The sequence below is a fragment of the Malaclemys terrapin genome, chromosome 2 (genome assembly GCF_027887155.1).
Source record: "Malaclemys terrapin pileata isolate rMalTer1 chromosome 2, rMalTer1.hap1, whole genome shotgun sequence".
Taxonomy (NCBI): Eukaryota; Metazoa; Chordata; order Testudines; family Emydidae; genus Malaclemys; species Malaclemys terrapin.
Window position 1 is genome coordinate 87,840,424 of NC_071506.1, and position 14,122 is coordinate 87,854,545.

At 40.5% G+C, this 14,122-nt stretch overlaps 1 protein-coding gene and 1 long non-coding RNA gene across 3 annotated transcripts in view; one reads left to right on the forward strand and one right to left on the reverse strand.

Moving 5' to 3' along the window:
• ANKRD12 (ankyrin repeat domain 12) overlaps positions 1-14,122 on the forward strand; it is a 116,751-nt gene that overhangs the window by 98,000 nt on the left and 4,629 nt on the right. For both annotated transcript variants that reach the window (XM_054019248.1, XM_054019249.1), the window contains 2 exons: positions 5,436-5,534; positions 13,911-14,054. In XM_054019248.1, the coding sequence (XP_053875223.1) occupies positions 5,436-5,534; positions 13,911-14,054 (243 nt within the window). The remainder of the gene's footprint in view (positions 1-5,435; positions 5,535-13,910; positions 14,055-14,122) is intronic.
• The window catches only part of LOC128832159 (uncharacterized), a 121,352-nt gene that overhangs the window by 92,253 nt on the left and 14,977 nt on the right, over positions 1-14,122 (reverse strand). The gene's annotated exons all lie outside the window — the stretch shown is intronic.

A 14,122-nucleotide genomic window follows, 5' to 3' on the forward strand; every position in this document is an offset into this window, starting at 1 on the left:
TCCTCATGGATGCTAGCAGCCAGCATTCCCAAGGAGGTACAGTTCACCATCGAGGACTGCCCTTTGAAGAGATGGAACTCTTAGCAACAGAACAGATGAAGAGCACCATTTGCTTAAAAACTCAAGGGCCACTCTGAGATAATTAGAGAATTACATACTGGCTCCCTTTTGAGAGTCTGTGATGAATGTTGGAATTTTGTAATATTTTTATGAACCATATATAAGACTCAGGGTACCTACCCACTTTGTATGGCCACCCATTGGATGGGACATGGGTGTGGGGGGTGTTATTCTCCTTCCTGGGACAAGGGAGATAAGGATGGGGGTTGAATTATGTAAAATGTCCTGATTAGAACCAGATTAACAAGAACTTGTTGGAATCTACACACATGTGAATGGAAGACCCTACATTGACAATGGAAGAGCCAAGAACTTGTCCATTAACAATGAGTGGGACAGCCAAGAGCAGGCTACTTCCTTCAGTTCTCTGTAAAAAGACTGCAACTGGAAACAAAGGTATGAAGTATCATGGGGACTCTCTTTTAAGGTTCATTCAGCGATTAGAGACTCACATACAGGGACAGGGAGTGAAGATGGACCTCAGAGAATCATGGCTTGGCATAGCCATTGCTTCAGCCAATATGGATGCTGTCTTAAACCTGGCTTTTCCCTAACCTAATGCTAATCTGATGACTCTCAGGTGCTGTATTCCAACTGATTAATCAATGCTACTTCGCTTCAAAAAGGCTGCTCTCTGTCACTGCAATACTTACTCAATTGCACTGCTCCCTCAGAAGGTGGATTTGCTGTAGGAGCTCTCTGGGGGTGCTGGAGCCCAAAGGCCGAATCACAGAGTCATTGAGGCTGTATGGATGGACCCTGGTGATCTGGCACAGTAAAAGGATTACTCCCAGGAGACTGAAGGCTGGGGCATAGCACCAACCTGGTAAATCTGTGATAAAACCATACAAATATCAATTCCAACAGAGGCAAAGAACACCATCCTACTCATAGGACTCACAGTCCAGGTACCCACCAAGAAAAAGACTTTGGTGCCTCAGAAGACTCCCATCATTCTCCTCTTCCAGATGCAGAATGTTTGACTCAAGTGTTGGGAGTTACAGTGGAGCCAGTCCAGACTCTGTCACCACCTTCAGGAACCACCTTGCCCCTTTCTACCAGGCTTGGTCTGATAAATGGACACAAACATCATCATCAATGGCTATTCCATCCCAGCAGGAGATAGTGTGACTAAAATATTCCCTCTTTCACCCAGCTAGGCCTCCTGGTGAACTGCAAAAAATGGTCTCGTATTTCATCACAGATAGAGTTCATAGGAGCTGTAATTGACTCCAGGTCGACCAGAGGATACCTGATCAAGGACAGGTTCCTGGTTTTGCAGTTGCTATTACTCAAGATGGAATCGAACCTGACTAAGACAGTATGGACTTATGTTGGGCTGTTAGGCCATATGTGAGCCTGCATTTATGTGACACCATTTGCCAGACTTCATCTGCAGTTTTCACAACTGTAGTTCAGGTCAATGTATTATCTGGCAAGGTATCAGATGAACAAGGTCTTAGTGCCACCTCAAGTAATTGCAAAACTGAGATAAATAGCGAGAATCCAAGACTGTAAAAGGAGGAATAGCATTCTCTGGCCCTTCCTTGACAATGACATTAATGATGGACATATCAGGGACAGGTTGGGCAGCCCACCTGAACCATCTACAAGTGCAAGGGACCCGGTCCACAAAAGATATGAAACTTCCATCAGGCTAATCTGTATGGCATTCCTTCCTGTTCTTCAAAATTCCATGGTGCAGATCCTGATGTCAAAACATGTACAATGCACTATGTATACAAGCAAGGAGGCACTTGCGCATCACCCTTCTAGCTATCAAGCTCTGGACATGATGCCACCAACATGGGATAACGCCAATGGCTCTTTACTTCCCAGAACTTAGTTACAATCTGGAGGACTTCCTGGCAGACAGTCTTCCATCCCTGGGGGGGCTCCTGTGATAGGCCTGTTTTGCCACCAGGGATGCCAAGTATCAGAACTTTTGTTCCAGAGGGGTCATGAGCCTGAGACAACTACTAGGCACCTTTCTTCTAAAATGGAATCAAGACCTCCTATATCTCTTTCTGCTGATTCCACTGATCCCCAGAGTAATATCTAAAATGAAATGAGTCAGAGCCACGATCATCCTCATAACTCCTGACTGGCCATGGCAGTCTTACTTGACTGACCTGCTAAAGTTGTCCATTCAACTGCCTATCCAGCTCTCAGACTGCCCAGATGTGATTTCACAACACCACAGTCAGATACTATCCAGACCTAAAGTCACTGCATCTGAAGGCACATGGATTTTGGTTGGGTGAGAATCACGGACAGAAACTGTTCCCCGCAGGTCCGAGAGATCCTGATACAGAGCAGAAATGGAAGAGATTCTCTGTATGGACAGCTTAATATAGCCTGGGCCTAGTGCAGACTAGGATACTGAAGATCCTTGAATACTTGTTGTACTTAAAACATTCTGGCCTTTTATTCAGATTCATAAAGGTTCACCTTATAGCAATCTCAGAGTGCTATCCGCCTGTATAGTCATCCTCTCACCTGACAGTATCAAAGCTTTTCCACCGGTCAGAGCACCTCCTCCTACTGGGACCGCAGTATCATCCTTCTGAGGCTTATGGAGGCTCCCTTCAAACCTCCTTTCAGAATGCTCCTTATATCATCTCACTCCAAAGACAACCTTTCTAGTTGCCATTAACTTGGCCAGGAGAGTGAGTGAACTTCAATCACTATTGACTGAACCTCCTTACACAGCATTTCATAGGAACAAATCGATGCTGAAACCTCACCATAAATTCATCCCCAAGGTCTCAGAATTCTACCTGAATCAGCTGATTAACAGTCATGTTCCCGAAGCCCCACTCCATACCAGGAGAGAAGTTATATACTTTGGATGTTTCCAAAGCCTTACTTTATTACACTGTCCAAACCAAACTGTTCAGACTGGCTTCTCATTTATTTCTGATGGCTATTCTAAAGGTCAGGCCATCTCCTCACAGAGAATATATAAGTACTGTAGATAAACAATATGTCATGTGTTAGCAGTTGGCTGGTGTACTTATCCCACTGAACTTCAAGACAGACTCCACCACAGCTCAAGCGACATTCTCTGTCTACTTTAAAAATATGCTAAAATCTGCAAAGCGATGATGTGGAGTAACATCGTCAAACATTATGCATTGTACTTAGCCGCAAATTCTAGAGAGCAGTCCTTCAATCTTTTTGACAGAATTCAGTTCGAACTCCTCATTACCACCATCCTAAAGGGATACTGCTTGCAAGTCACCTACAGTGGATCCACGCTTACACATACTTGAAGAAGAAAGAATGGTTACTTACCCTATAGTAACTGTGATTCTTCATGTTTTGTCAGCATAGATCCTGTGACCTGCCCTCCATCCCCACTTTTGGAGTTCTCAGCTGACACAGGCTTTGAATTATAAGAGAACTGAGGGGAAATTCGCAGCCTCTCTTGCACAGGAGAGCGAGGAGGCAGAGGGCCCATATGTGGCCTGATAGATTCTGCTATTCAAAAGTATCCGATATCATGTGCATGAGGTGCAATTGCCCCTATAGTAAGATCCACACTGACTACATCTTGAAGAACCACAATTATTGTTGGGTAAATAACTGTTCTATATCGACCATATAAAATAGTTCCACTTCTTGGGTCTTTTTGTGTATGCTAATATATAGAAAAAAAAAATTTTTTTAAATACCTCCATGAATGCCATGGCACTTATTTGTAGTATCTTAGATTATAAAGCCAGACTATATTGGGGAGTTTCAAAATTCACTATATTTACTGTGAGATTCTTGGTATGTTAGAGAACATAATTTTGAGTGTCTGGAATGTCCCTTGTTTATTAAGCAGGATTTAAGATCTCCTTTACCCCTTTATAATTAATCATAAGAGATAGATAGCCACAGTTATGATGAGATATGCATTAAGCCTATTTAAAAATGTGTCTGTGAGCTGAACATAATTGCAAATGCTGTATGTTTTGTTCAACTGTCCAGAGACCAAACGCTTTTTCATAAAAAGTAGATCCATAATGTTAGCGGTATGAGTCTTTCAGGCAGTATATATATATTTATATGAAGTAGTAAAAGGGATTTGTTCATTACCATGATAAACCCTGCTTCCAAAAGAGACTGCCTTCATTTTCATATTCTATAGTAAAAATTATTTCAGGATATCAGTCATTAAATAAATCTTTATAGATACATCACTCTTTCACAATGCCAAAAATATCCTTAATGTAACATGTGTTTAGTGTGAGGTAGGTATAATACCTTGTATTTCAGAGAAGCCACAAACATATCAATAGAAACGTGTGATATTAGACCAATTTGTTAGTTTTATATACAGTGGATGATATTATTATTCATCTATAAATGTATTTCTGCTGTGCTATCTAGACACCAGTTATGGCAAACAATATTTCACCTAGTTTTGAGTAGTCCATCCAGAGCAATATCAAGTGTTCTTCTATTTATCAAATAGTTATGAAATATTCTGCACTGTTGGTAAGAAGCTAGGTAAAGAATAAAAATATGGAAATGTGGAATATATAAAACAAGAACACTTTGGACAAAGTTTTAACAAACGTTTCAGGGTTCTGATGACCTCTCAGACAACTCTAATTTTGCTGTCTGGTTACTATCATGACCACAAACAATTATGTTTACAGTGTTTTGTTGTACAGATTAGTTAACTATATAATGCTTATTTCCTTCATTTAAATCTGAAGAGTCCCATATAATAATAAACATGTGCAATTGCCCTCAAACAAATAATAGTTCAAAACAGCACACATGGAAATATATCTGAATGTTTTGCTATCTAGGAGTGGGACTTTAAAAATGAAGTCATCTACCCATTATTCAAAATCAATACCATTTCTATAAATATTTCCTTTGGACTTTCCAGTGCATTTTGTCTCATTTGTGTGTTCTAATTGCAAGATCCTTGGGATAGGGACTTTCTTCTTTTGTGTGTCTTATACAGTCCTAAAGGCACTGTCTACACAACAAATAATGCTTAAATAATTTACTTTCCTTTAGAACTCTTTATAACCATTTTAAACTGCACTTAACCACAGATGGACAGATTTTAACTTTTTTTTAAATTAATCTTTAATTCTGTGATTTAATAAAAGGCTACACAGTGGTGTAATTAATAGATTACAACAAAAATCTGTGAATTCAGTTACGTTCCTGGGGCTGGATGATGTACTTTTCCAGTGAAAAATATTCTGTTCGTGCTTTTATTTTTACATACATGTTTGCAATTATAAAGCCAGTCCAGATAAACACTATATGTTGAATTTAAATTTGTAACAATTTTTTCCTAGATTACACCACCACCATCACTGTCAGATCCACTTAAAGAACTTTTTAGACAACAGGAAGTTGTAAGGATGAAATTGCGTTTACAGCACAGTATTGAAAGGGTAAGAATACAGAAAAATGTTCATTTCCCTATTTTAAACTTATATATGTAACTTTCTCTATATATACATTTAGTCTAGTCTATATATATATATATATATATATATATATATATATATATATATATATATATATATATATATATAATTTTTTTTTTTTACTTAAATTAACATTGCTTTTAGAAGTAAATTCCTTACACTGCTGTTTTACAATTCAGAGAAATGTTGCACACATTCATACTGCAGATGAAACTAGAAGTAACACAGTATAATTTCAGTACTGTACATGAAGTAATATACACCACAGTCCTTTATATACTAACATGAGAACTTGCTGCAATTTGCTGCTTATTGCAATGAAAATTTGCTCAGTTGTCCAAATAGCAGTTTCCATGTAAACTGTGGGAAACCAAGAAAGTCAGACATTTTGGATATTTTTTGAATGCCAGTACTTCTAGTAAATATTACAACTGGAATGTACTTGGTTTACTTGACTGTTTTGTACTCTGTTAAGGAAATAATACAATTTATGTCCGTTTTGTTAGTTAATTAATAATAATAAAACTGGGTCTGAGTCGTGGTGTAATAATTCCCAACTAGAGTTATTCAGTTTAAATCAGGAGACTTATTTGGCTTTGAAAGATATATCCTAGATTACAAATATTAACATTAACTCCTGCTTGTTAGAATTTCACCAACATTTTTTTTTATGGCTACACTTGCAGACTTTGTGGAAGTTAGAAATGGAAGACTATCTATTTGTGAATGCATATTCTTTAAATGTTTGTTTCAATACTTTTTTCGGGCTGTGGGCTTTAAGAAATCTGCACACTTTAGAAGGAAAAGTCTGGGGATCTTTTAAAGTCTTTTAATCCAACAGGTTATACCAAAAAAATGAAAGAGTCTGAGGAGTTTAACTGTCCATCAGGAATGAGTACATTAACCCAGAATTTTGATTTAGGGCATTTTTTCCCAATTTTTCCTCCTTAAGACCCTTGCAAACAAGGCTTGTACACTACATCACAAGTATTCTTGAATGAAACACATGTGAAGTTTCTAGGTCAAATTGCTTTTAAGATAACCTGAGAAAAAGCATTAGAATTCTCAGAAAGTGAAAAACATCTATTTTTTTTTCTAAGATTGGTATCTTTATCAAAGACAACATATGAAACTTCGAGCACAAAGGACCTATTTTGGACAATGTAGAGGTGGGCCAGAATCTTCCTTTGAATGGAAAACTGCTTGCAACTTTAGGGAGAGGCTATTGTTTCTCCATAATATTAGCTGTTCCTCATTCAGATTGTCTCTTTACAAATCCACTCTTGTTTTCCTTTGATGGGAGTCTCTCATTCACTTTATAGCACTATTTTTTTTTTTTTTTTTTTAGCTGCTTGAACTCTAGGGATATTTGGAGCCATAAATAGAACTTCTAAATAATTTTACTTTGAGGAAAGTATAATAATTAATTCAGTTGTGATTCTACTTTAATGTTATATTGGGTCCTGATCCTGCATTGTATGTCATAAAGGTAGACTTCTGTACCAATACAGAGTTCAATGAAGCTTTCTGCAAATGCAGCAGTCTGCCATGAGCTACACAATACAGGATCATGGCCTTACTGAGTCTCTATACCTAATGAAAAAAAATTCCTTTTACTTAGCACACACAAAAAATTCTGTCTTCTCAGATGTTCTCCCAAATTCTGTATATATTTAAATTGCACATTTTAGTTATTTTGATCACTGGCTGAGTGGAAATATAACGCAATGTTATGTAGATCAGGGCCAGCCCTGGGCTTTGTGGGGTCTTAAACCAAATTACACATGAGAGCATCCTGCTCTTTTAGTACTACAAACCAGGACCGAATACCCAAAAACTAACAGTGCGCAAAAAAAAAAAAAAAAAGTGCAAGTACATCAGAAGCAGGAAGCCTGCTAAACAATCAGGGGGGCCACTGGACGATCGAGGTGCTAAAGGAGCACTCCAGGAAGATAAGGCCATTGCGGAGAAACTAAATTAATACTTGGCTTCTCTTCACTGCAGAGTATATAAGGGAGATTGCGTACACCAGAGCCATTCTTTTTAGGTGACAAATCTGAGGAACTGTCCCAGATTGGGGTGTCAGTAGAGGAGGTTTTGGACCAAATGATAAATTAAACATTAATAAATCACTAGGATCAGATGTAAAAAGCAACAGAGGGTCCTGTGGCACCTTTGAGACTAACAGAAGTATTGGGAGCATAAGCTTTCGTGGGTAAGAACCTCACTTCTTCAGATGCAAGAAGTGAGGTTCTTACCCACGAAAGCTTATGCTCCCAATACTTCTGTTAGTCTCAAAGGTGCCACAGGACCCTCTGTTGCTTTTTACAGATTCAAACTAACACGGCTACCCCTCTGATACTTAGGACCAGATGGTATTCACCAAAGAGTTCTGAAGAAACTCAAAGATGAAATTGCAGAACTACTAAGTGGCATCTAACCTGTCATTTAAATCCGCTTCTGTACTATATGACTGTAGGATAGCTAATGTTTTAAATATTTTTAAAAGGCTACAGACACAATCCTTGCAATTACAGGCTGGTAAACTTAATGTCAGTATTAGGCAGATTAGTTGAAACTATAGTAAAGAACAGAATTATCAGACACTCAGATGAACACAATTTGTTGGGGGAGGAGTCAATGTGGCTTTTGTAAAGGCAAATCATGCCTGACCAATCTATTAGAATTCTTTGAGGAGGTTAACAAACATGTGGACAAGGATAATCTAGTGGATATAATGTACTTAGACTTTCAGAAGTCCTTTGATGAGGTCCCTCACCAAAGGCTCTTAAGCAAAGTAAGCACTCTTGGGTTAAGAGGGAAGGTCCTCTTGTGGATCAGTAACTGGTTAAAAGACAGAAAACAAAGGGTAGGAATAAAGGGTCAGTTTTCAGAATGGAGAGAGGTAAATAGTGGTGTCCCCCAGGGGTCCGTACTGGGACCAATGCTGTTCAGCATATTTATAAATGATCTGGAACAAGGGGTAAAAGTGACGTGACAACATTTGCAGATAATACAAAATTACTCAAGATAGTTAAGTCCAAAGCAGACTGCAAAGAGTTGCAAAGGGATCTCACAAAACTGAGTGACTGGGCAACAAAATGCCAGATTAAATTCAATGTTGATAAATACAAAGTAATGCACAGTGGAAAACATAATCCCAACTATATGTACAAACCGATGGGGTCTAAATTAGCTGTTACCATTTAGGAAAGAGATCTTGGAATCATTGTGGATAGTTCTTTGAAAACATCCGCTCAATGTGCAATGGCAGTCAAAAAAAACCTAACAGAATATTGGGAACTATTAGGAAAGGGATAGATAATAAGACAGAAAATATAATAATGCCTCTATATAAATCCATGGTTTGCCTATACTTTGAATATGATGTGCAGTTCTGGTCACCCCATCTCAAAAAGGATATATTAGACTTAAAAAAGTTACAGAGAAGGACAACAAAAATGTTTAGGGGTATGGAACAGCTTCCATATGAGGAGAGATTAAAAAGACTGGGACTTTTTGTCTTGGAAAAGAAAGGACTAACGGGGGGATATGATAGCAGTCTATAAAATCATGAATGGTGTGGAGCAAGTGAATAACAAATTATTTATTCCAGTGGTTCTCAACCATTTTTCATTTGAGGACCCCTTTGGAAATTTTGAATGGAGGTGCAGACCCCTTCAGGAATCTATTGTCTGTATATACAGTTGAATTCTGTTCAGTCCGTTTTTTAAATCTTTCGTGGACTCCTTAGACATAGTTGGGTATGCGGACTACCAGTTGAGAACCAGTGGTTTACTCCTTCACATTATACAAGAACCAGGGTTCACCCAATGAAATTAATAGGCAGCAGATTTAAAACAAACAATAGGAAGTACTTCTTCACACTAAACACAGTCAACCTGTGGGACTTGTTTGCCAGGGGATTTTGTAAAGGCCAAAACTATAACTGGGTTCAAAAAAGAACTAGATAAGTTCATGGAGGATAGGTCCATCAGTGGCTATTAGCGAGGATGATCAGGGATGTACCCCGTGCTCTGAGTGTCCCTAGCCTGCGTTTGCCAGAAACTGGGAGTGGACGACAGGGGATGGATCACTCGATGATTGCCTGTTCTGTTCATTCCCTCTGAAGCATCTAGCTTTGGCTAATACACCTCTACCCCAATATAACGCTGTCCTCGGGAGCCAAAAAATCTTACCGCATTATAGGTGAAGCCGCGTTATATTGAACTTGCTTTATCCGCCGGAGTGCACAGCCCCCCCCCGGCCCCGCCCCGCCCCCCCCCCCCCCCGCCGAGAACTGCTTTACTGCGTTATATTCGAATTCATGTTCTATTGGGTCACATTATCGGGGTAGAGATGTATCAGAGGACAGGATACTGGGCTGGTTGGACCACTGGTCTGACCCAGTATGGCCATTCTTATGTACCCACAACTACCTCATGCTTTCGCAACATCATCTCTTTTCCCTGCATTTTTACTAGAGGGTTGCACACTTTGTTGCTTTCATAGGCTGAGCTTGTACACTCAATCATAGAGAATAACATATTAAGCATATAAGAAATTCTGTTTCCTGCAGTACCAAATAGACACACTGGTACTGATTTTCCTCTCATAGCAGTGGAAATCAGGCTTCTCCAGTGTTCCAATTTTCACCAAAATCAATAAGGTTTTGCACATTGATGCATAAAATATTCCCTGAAATTTTGGAATTGATTGGCTGCATGGTGCCACAACCCTTCAACCTGAAGCTTATGAGATTGCTAAGGATTCAGTAGAATTGTCTGTTGTTGGCAGGTAGTAGGAGGGGAAGGGGCAGGAACACAGACTCTACTCCTGAATGCAAATACCCAGCCCTCCTAGAGCAGTGCAATCTGAGGATCTTAGAGTACTTTATAGGTCTGAGGGAATTCACCTTCCCATCCCCTTTGGCCTACAGGGGACAGAAGAAAATAAGATTCATTACAGTCAGTTTCTGCAGATCTCCCCATTCTGTCCCTGACTTCACCACCACTCAGGCTTACAAATTCCATGTTGTCTTTTACTCCCCCACGTTACCTCCACCCACTCAGGCTGCCATTGAATCCTCTCTGTTCTCCATCCCTATGCCCCCCCACCTATCCACACACACATGCCTTGATTCCGGCCTTGGTGATCATCTCCCTTGACTACTGCAGCAGACTTCTCTCTGACCTCACTGCCTCTCTCCTTACGTCCCCTCAGCTCAGCCAAAGTGCTACTCCTAAAATCACCTTCCTCCCCTGATACTCTGCTCATGCCAATCAGTTCTTCAGATCTTTACGCTGCACCCTGTGCCTGCTGCATGAAGATCAGACTTCTCACCTGCAATGCCCTACCCAGCTCCACTCCTGCCTTCATCTCATCTGCACTCACCCAAGTCTCCCTATTTATAGGGTTACCATACGTCCGGATTTTCCCGGACATGTCCGGCTTTTGGGGGCTCAAATCCCCGTCCGGGGGGAAATCCCCAAAAGCCGGGCATGTCCGGGAAAATCGGGAGGCTCGGCCGGGGCCTCTTTGTGCGGGGCCGGGGGCATGGTGCCGGGCGCCGGGGCCGGGAGCCGGGGCCGCGGAGCTGGGCGCCGGGCCCGCGGGGCCGGGGCACCGGGGTCGGGGGGCTGGGAGCCGGGGGCCGGGCCCGCGGGGCTGGGAGCTGGGCCAGGGTCGGGGGGCTGGGAGCCGGGAGCCGGGCCCGCGGGGCTGGGGGCCGGGGGTGGTCGGCCAGGGCCCGAGCCGACCCAGGCTGGAGCCGCCGGGGGCCAGCCTGGGCCGCGCCTTCTCCCCCCACACCCCCCCTTACCTGCTTCAGGCTTCAAGCAGGGGAGGGGGCGGAGACTTTGGGAGGGGGCGGAGTTGGGGCGGGGGCATGGGCTGGGCTGGGGCGGGGCCAGGGCCCCCGGGAGTGTCCTCCATTAGGAGGCACAAAATATGGTAACCCTACCTATTTATCACCCCATTGTATGCTCCCCATCTTTCTGCATGGAACAATCTTGCCTCCTTCCCATATCCTGTGACTTCCTGCTCTTCCTTCACATCTCTCCCAAGAGCTCGTTTCTCTTGCGAGAGACTTCTGTGAGTTCCCTGCAAACAATCTCTGGTGTGCTCTGTGGGACTTAAATGTTCAAATGGGTCTGAGCCAGAGTGTAAGCTCTTTGGCACAGAGACTGTTTTCTTGTGTGTCAGCTACATCTTGCCAGAGGCAGTTCTGCATTGTTGGTACAAACATCTCTGGCACTTTGAAAACACTTCGTTGCTTTTGTAGTCCAACCTGTGCAGCCAGTGAGAGAGTGCAGTATATTAAGCTGCTGCTGCCTTGTGATGCATTAGGCAGCTTTAAGGAATCTGGTGCCTGCAGCACCAAATGGGCACTCTGTGGGCCTGAAAGATGGAAATCAAGCTCTTCTGGCTTTCCAGTTTCCACCAGAATTAATAGAGTTCTGCCCATTGATGCCTAGAACATTCACTGAAATTTTGGAATTAGTCAGATGCAGTGTTCAAAAGTTATCACATATAGATACAAACAAAGAGAGAAATGCCATTGAGTTCAATGTTGGTCCTTGTTCCACTCAGCCAGCTAGATTTACCATAATGTGCTGCATAGGAAACTATGCAGCTTCTGAGATGTCGTCAACGGATTTTTGTAGAATGTAATTATCTGCATGCTTAGTGGTTTTAACTACAAGGAAAATGTGTTTTCCAAAGACTTTATTGGCTCCTTGCAGATGCCATACGTATGTTAATATTGCTCTATAAAGCCCTATTTATCAGAGTCCTAGTTATCTGAGAAATTGCCTCCGTTTCCCTACTGTGCCACAATATTTGAAGTCAGATTATTATTAATTATTTGTATTACTACAGTACTTAGTCCCTATATTTAAAGGTTGGGGGTCTACTGGCAAGGCATTTTCAGGGCAGGGGCCCTCAACTTTGGAATTTTCTTTCCTCATTTGGTCCAACTGAATCAAAGTTTGTGGACCTTCAAGGCACAGTGTGTTTAAAATAAATCTCTCTCTATATGCAGACCTTTGCCTAATGGGAGAATGTTTCTGGGTCTATGTCCTCATTGATTACACCCAATGTAACTACATTTTATATTGTTTTTATATTAGGCTGTCAAGCGATTAAAAAATTTAATTGCAATTAATCGTGCTGTTAAATAATAATAGCATACCATTTATTTAAATATTTTGGGATGTTTTCTACATTTGCAAATGTATTGATTTCAGTTACAATACAGAATAAAAGTGTACAGTACTCACTTTATTTTTGATTACAAGTATTTCTCTGTAAAAACCAAAGAAATAGTATTTTTCAGTTAATCTAATACAAGTACTGTAGTGCACCTCTTTATCATGAAAGTTGAATTTACAAATGTAGTATTATGTATAAAAAACCCCAGCATTCAAAACTAAAACAATATAAAATTTTAGAGCCTGAAAGTCCACTCAGTCCTACTTCTTGTTCCGCCAGTCACTCAGACAAACAAGCTTGTTTACATTTGCAAGAGATAATGCTGCCTGCTTCTTGTTTACAATGTCACCTGAAAGTGAGAACAGGTGTTCGCATTGCACTGTTTTAACGGGCGTCGCTAGATATACTAAAGATTCATATGTCCCTTCATGCTTCAACCACCATTCCAGGGGACATGCGTCCATGCTGATGACAGGTTCTGCTCGATAACAATCCAAAGCAGTAGAGACCAACGCATGTTTATTTTCATTATCTGAGTCAGATCAGGTAAACATTTGAAATTCAAGCAGACCACATTACGGTAATTCTGAACTTAGTCATTAAATAGAAAGAGAGTACTCAAGACTAAACAATAAAAGATTTTACTCAGACCCTTATTATTCATGCCTAAAAGTAGAAAGCAAATACTGTCAAAAACAATTTTAAAAGTAGAGCAGAGCATTTTCTTAGGCCCTCATAAAACACAAAAGTTATTGAGGATCCCATTTATTACAATAGGACATATTGCTTCTATTTTAAATTATACTTTCAGAAGTTTCAGTTTAATTCAGTGGCATCATCAAGTAGAGCCACACCTTTAGGTTTCTAATGAAATTTCTAGAATGCAAGTTCACAAAAGTTATTTTATTTTTCTTTAGAAATCTTGTGACATTCAAAATGGCAGAATGTAAATGTTATCAAGCCAGAAAAATAGGGGAATGTTGCTTTTTCTCACTAAAGCCCTCACAAAAAAAAAAAAATCAAAGGCCTGAAAAGAATAATTTTGGTGTGCAAATATTTTTACAAATGTAAATTCAAATGACAATTTATGAAGTATTCAGCTATATGTTGATATTTTTATCCAATTAGGAAAAGCTTATTGTATCCAACGAACAAGAAGTTCTGCGTGTCCATTATCGAGCTGCAAGAACTTTAGCTAATCAGACGCTACCATTCAGTGCCTGCACCGTACTGCTGGATGCTGAAGTATATAATGTGCCCCTGGACTCTCAGGTAAAAGGAGACTTGTTTTAGGATTTCAGAACATTCAGTTAGATGATTCTCCTATTACTTATCTTTGA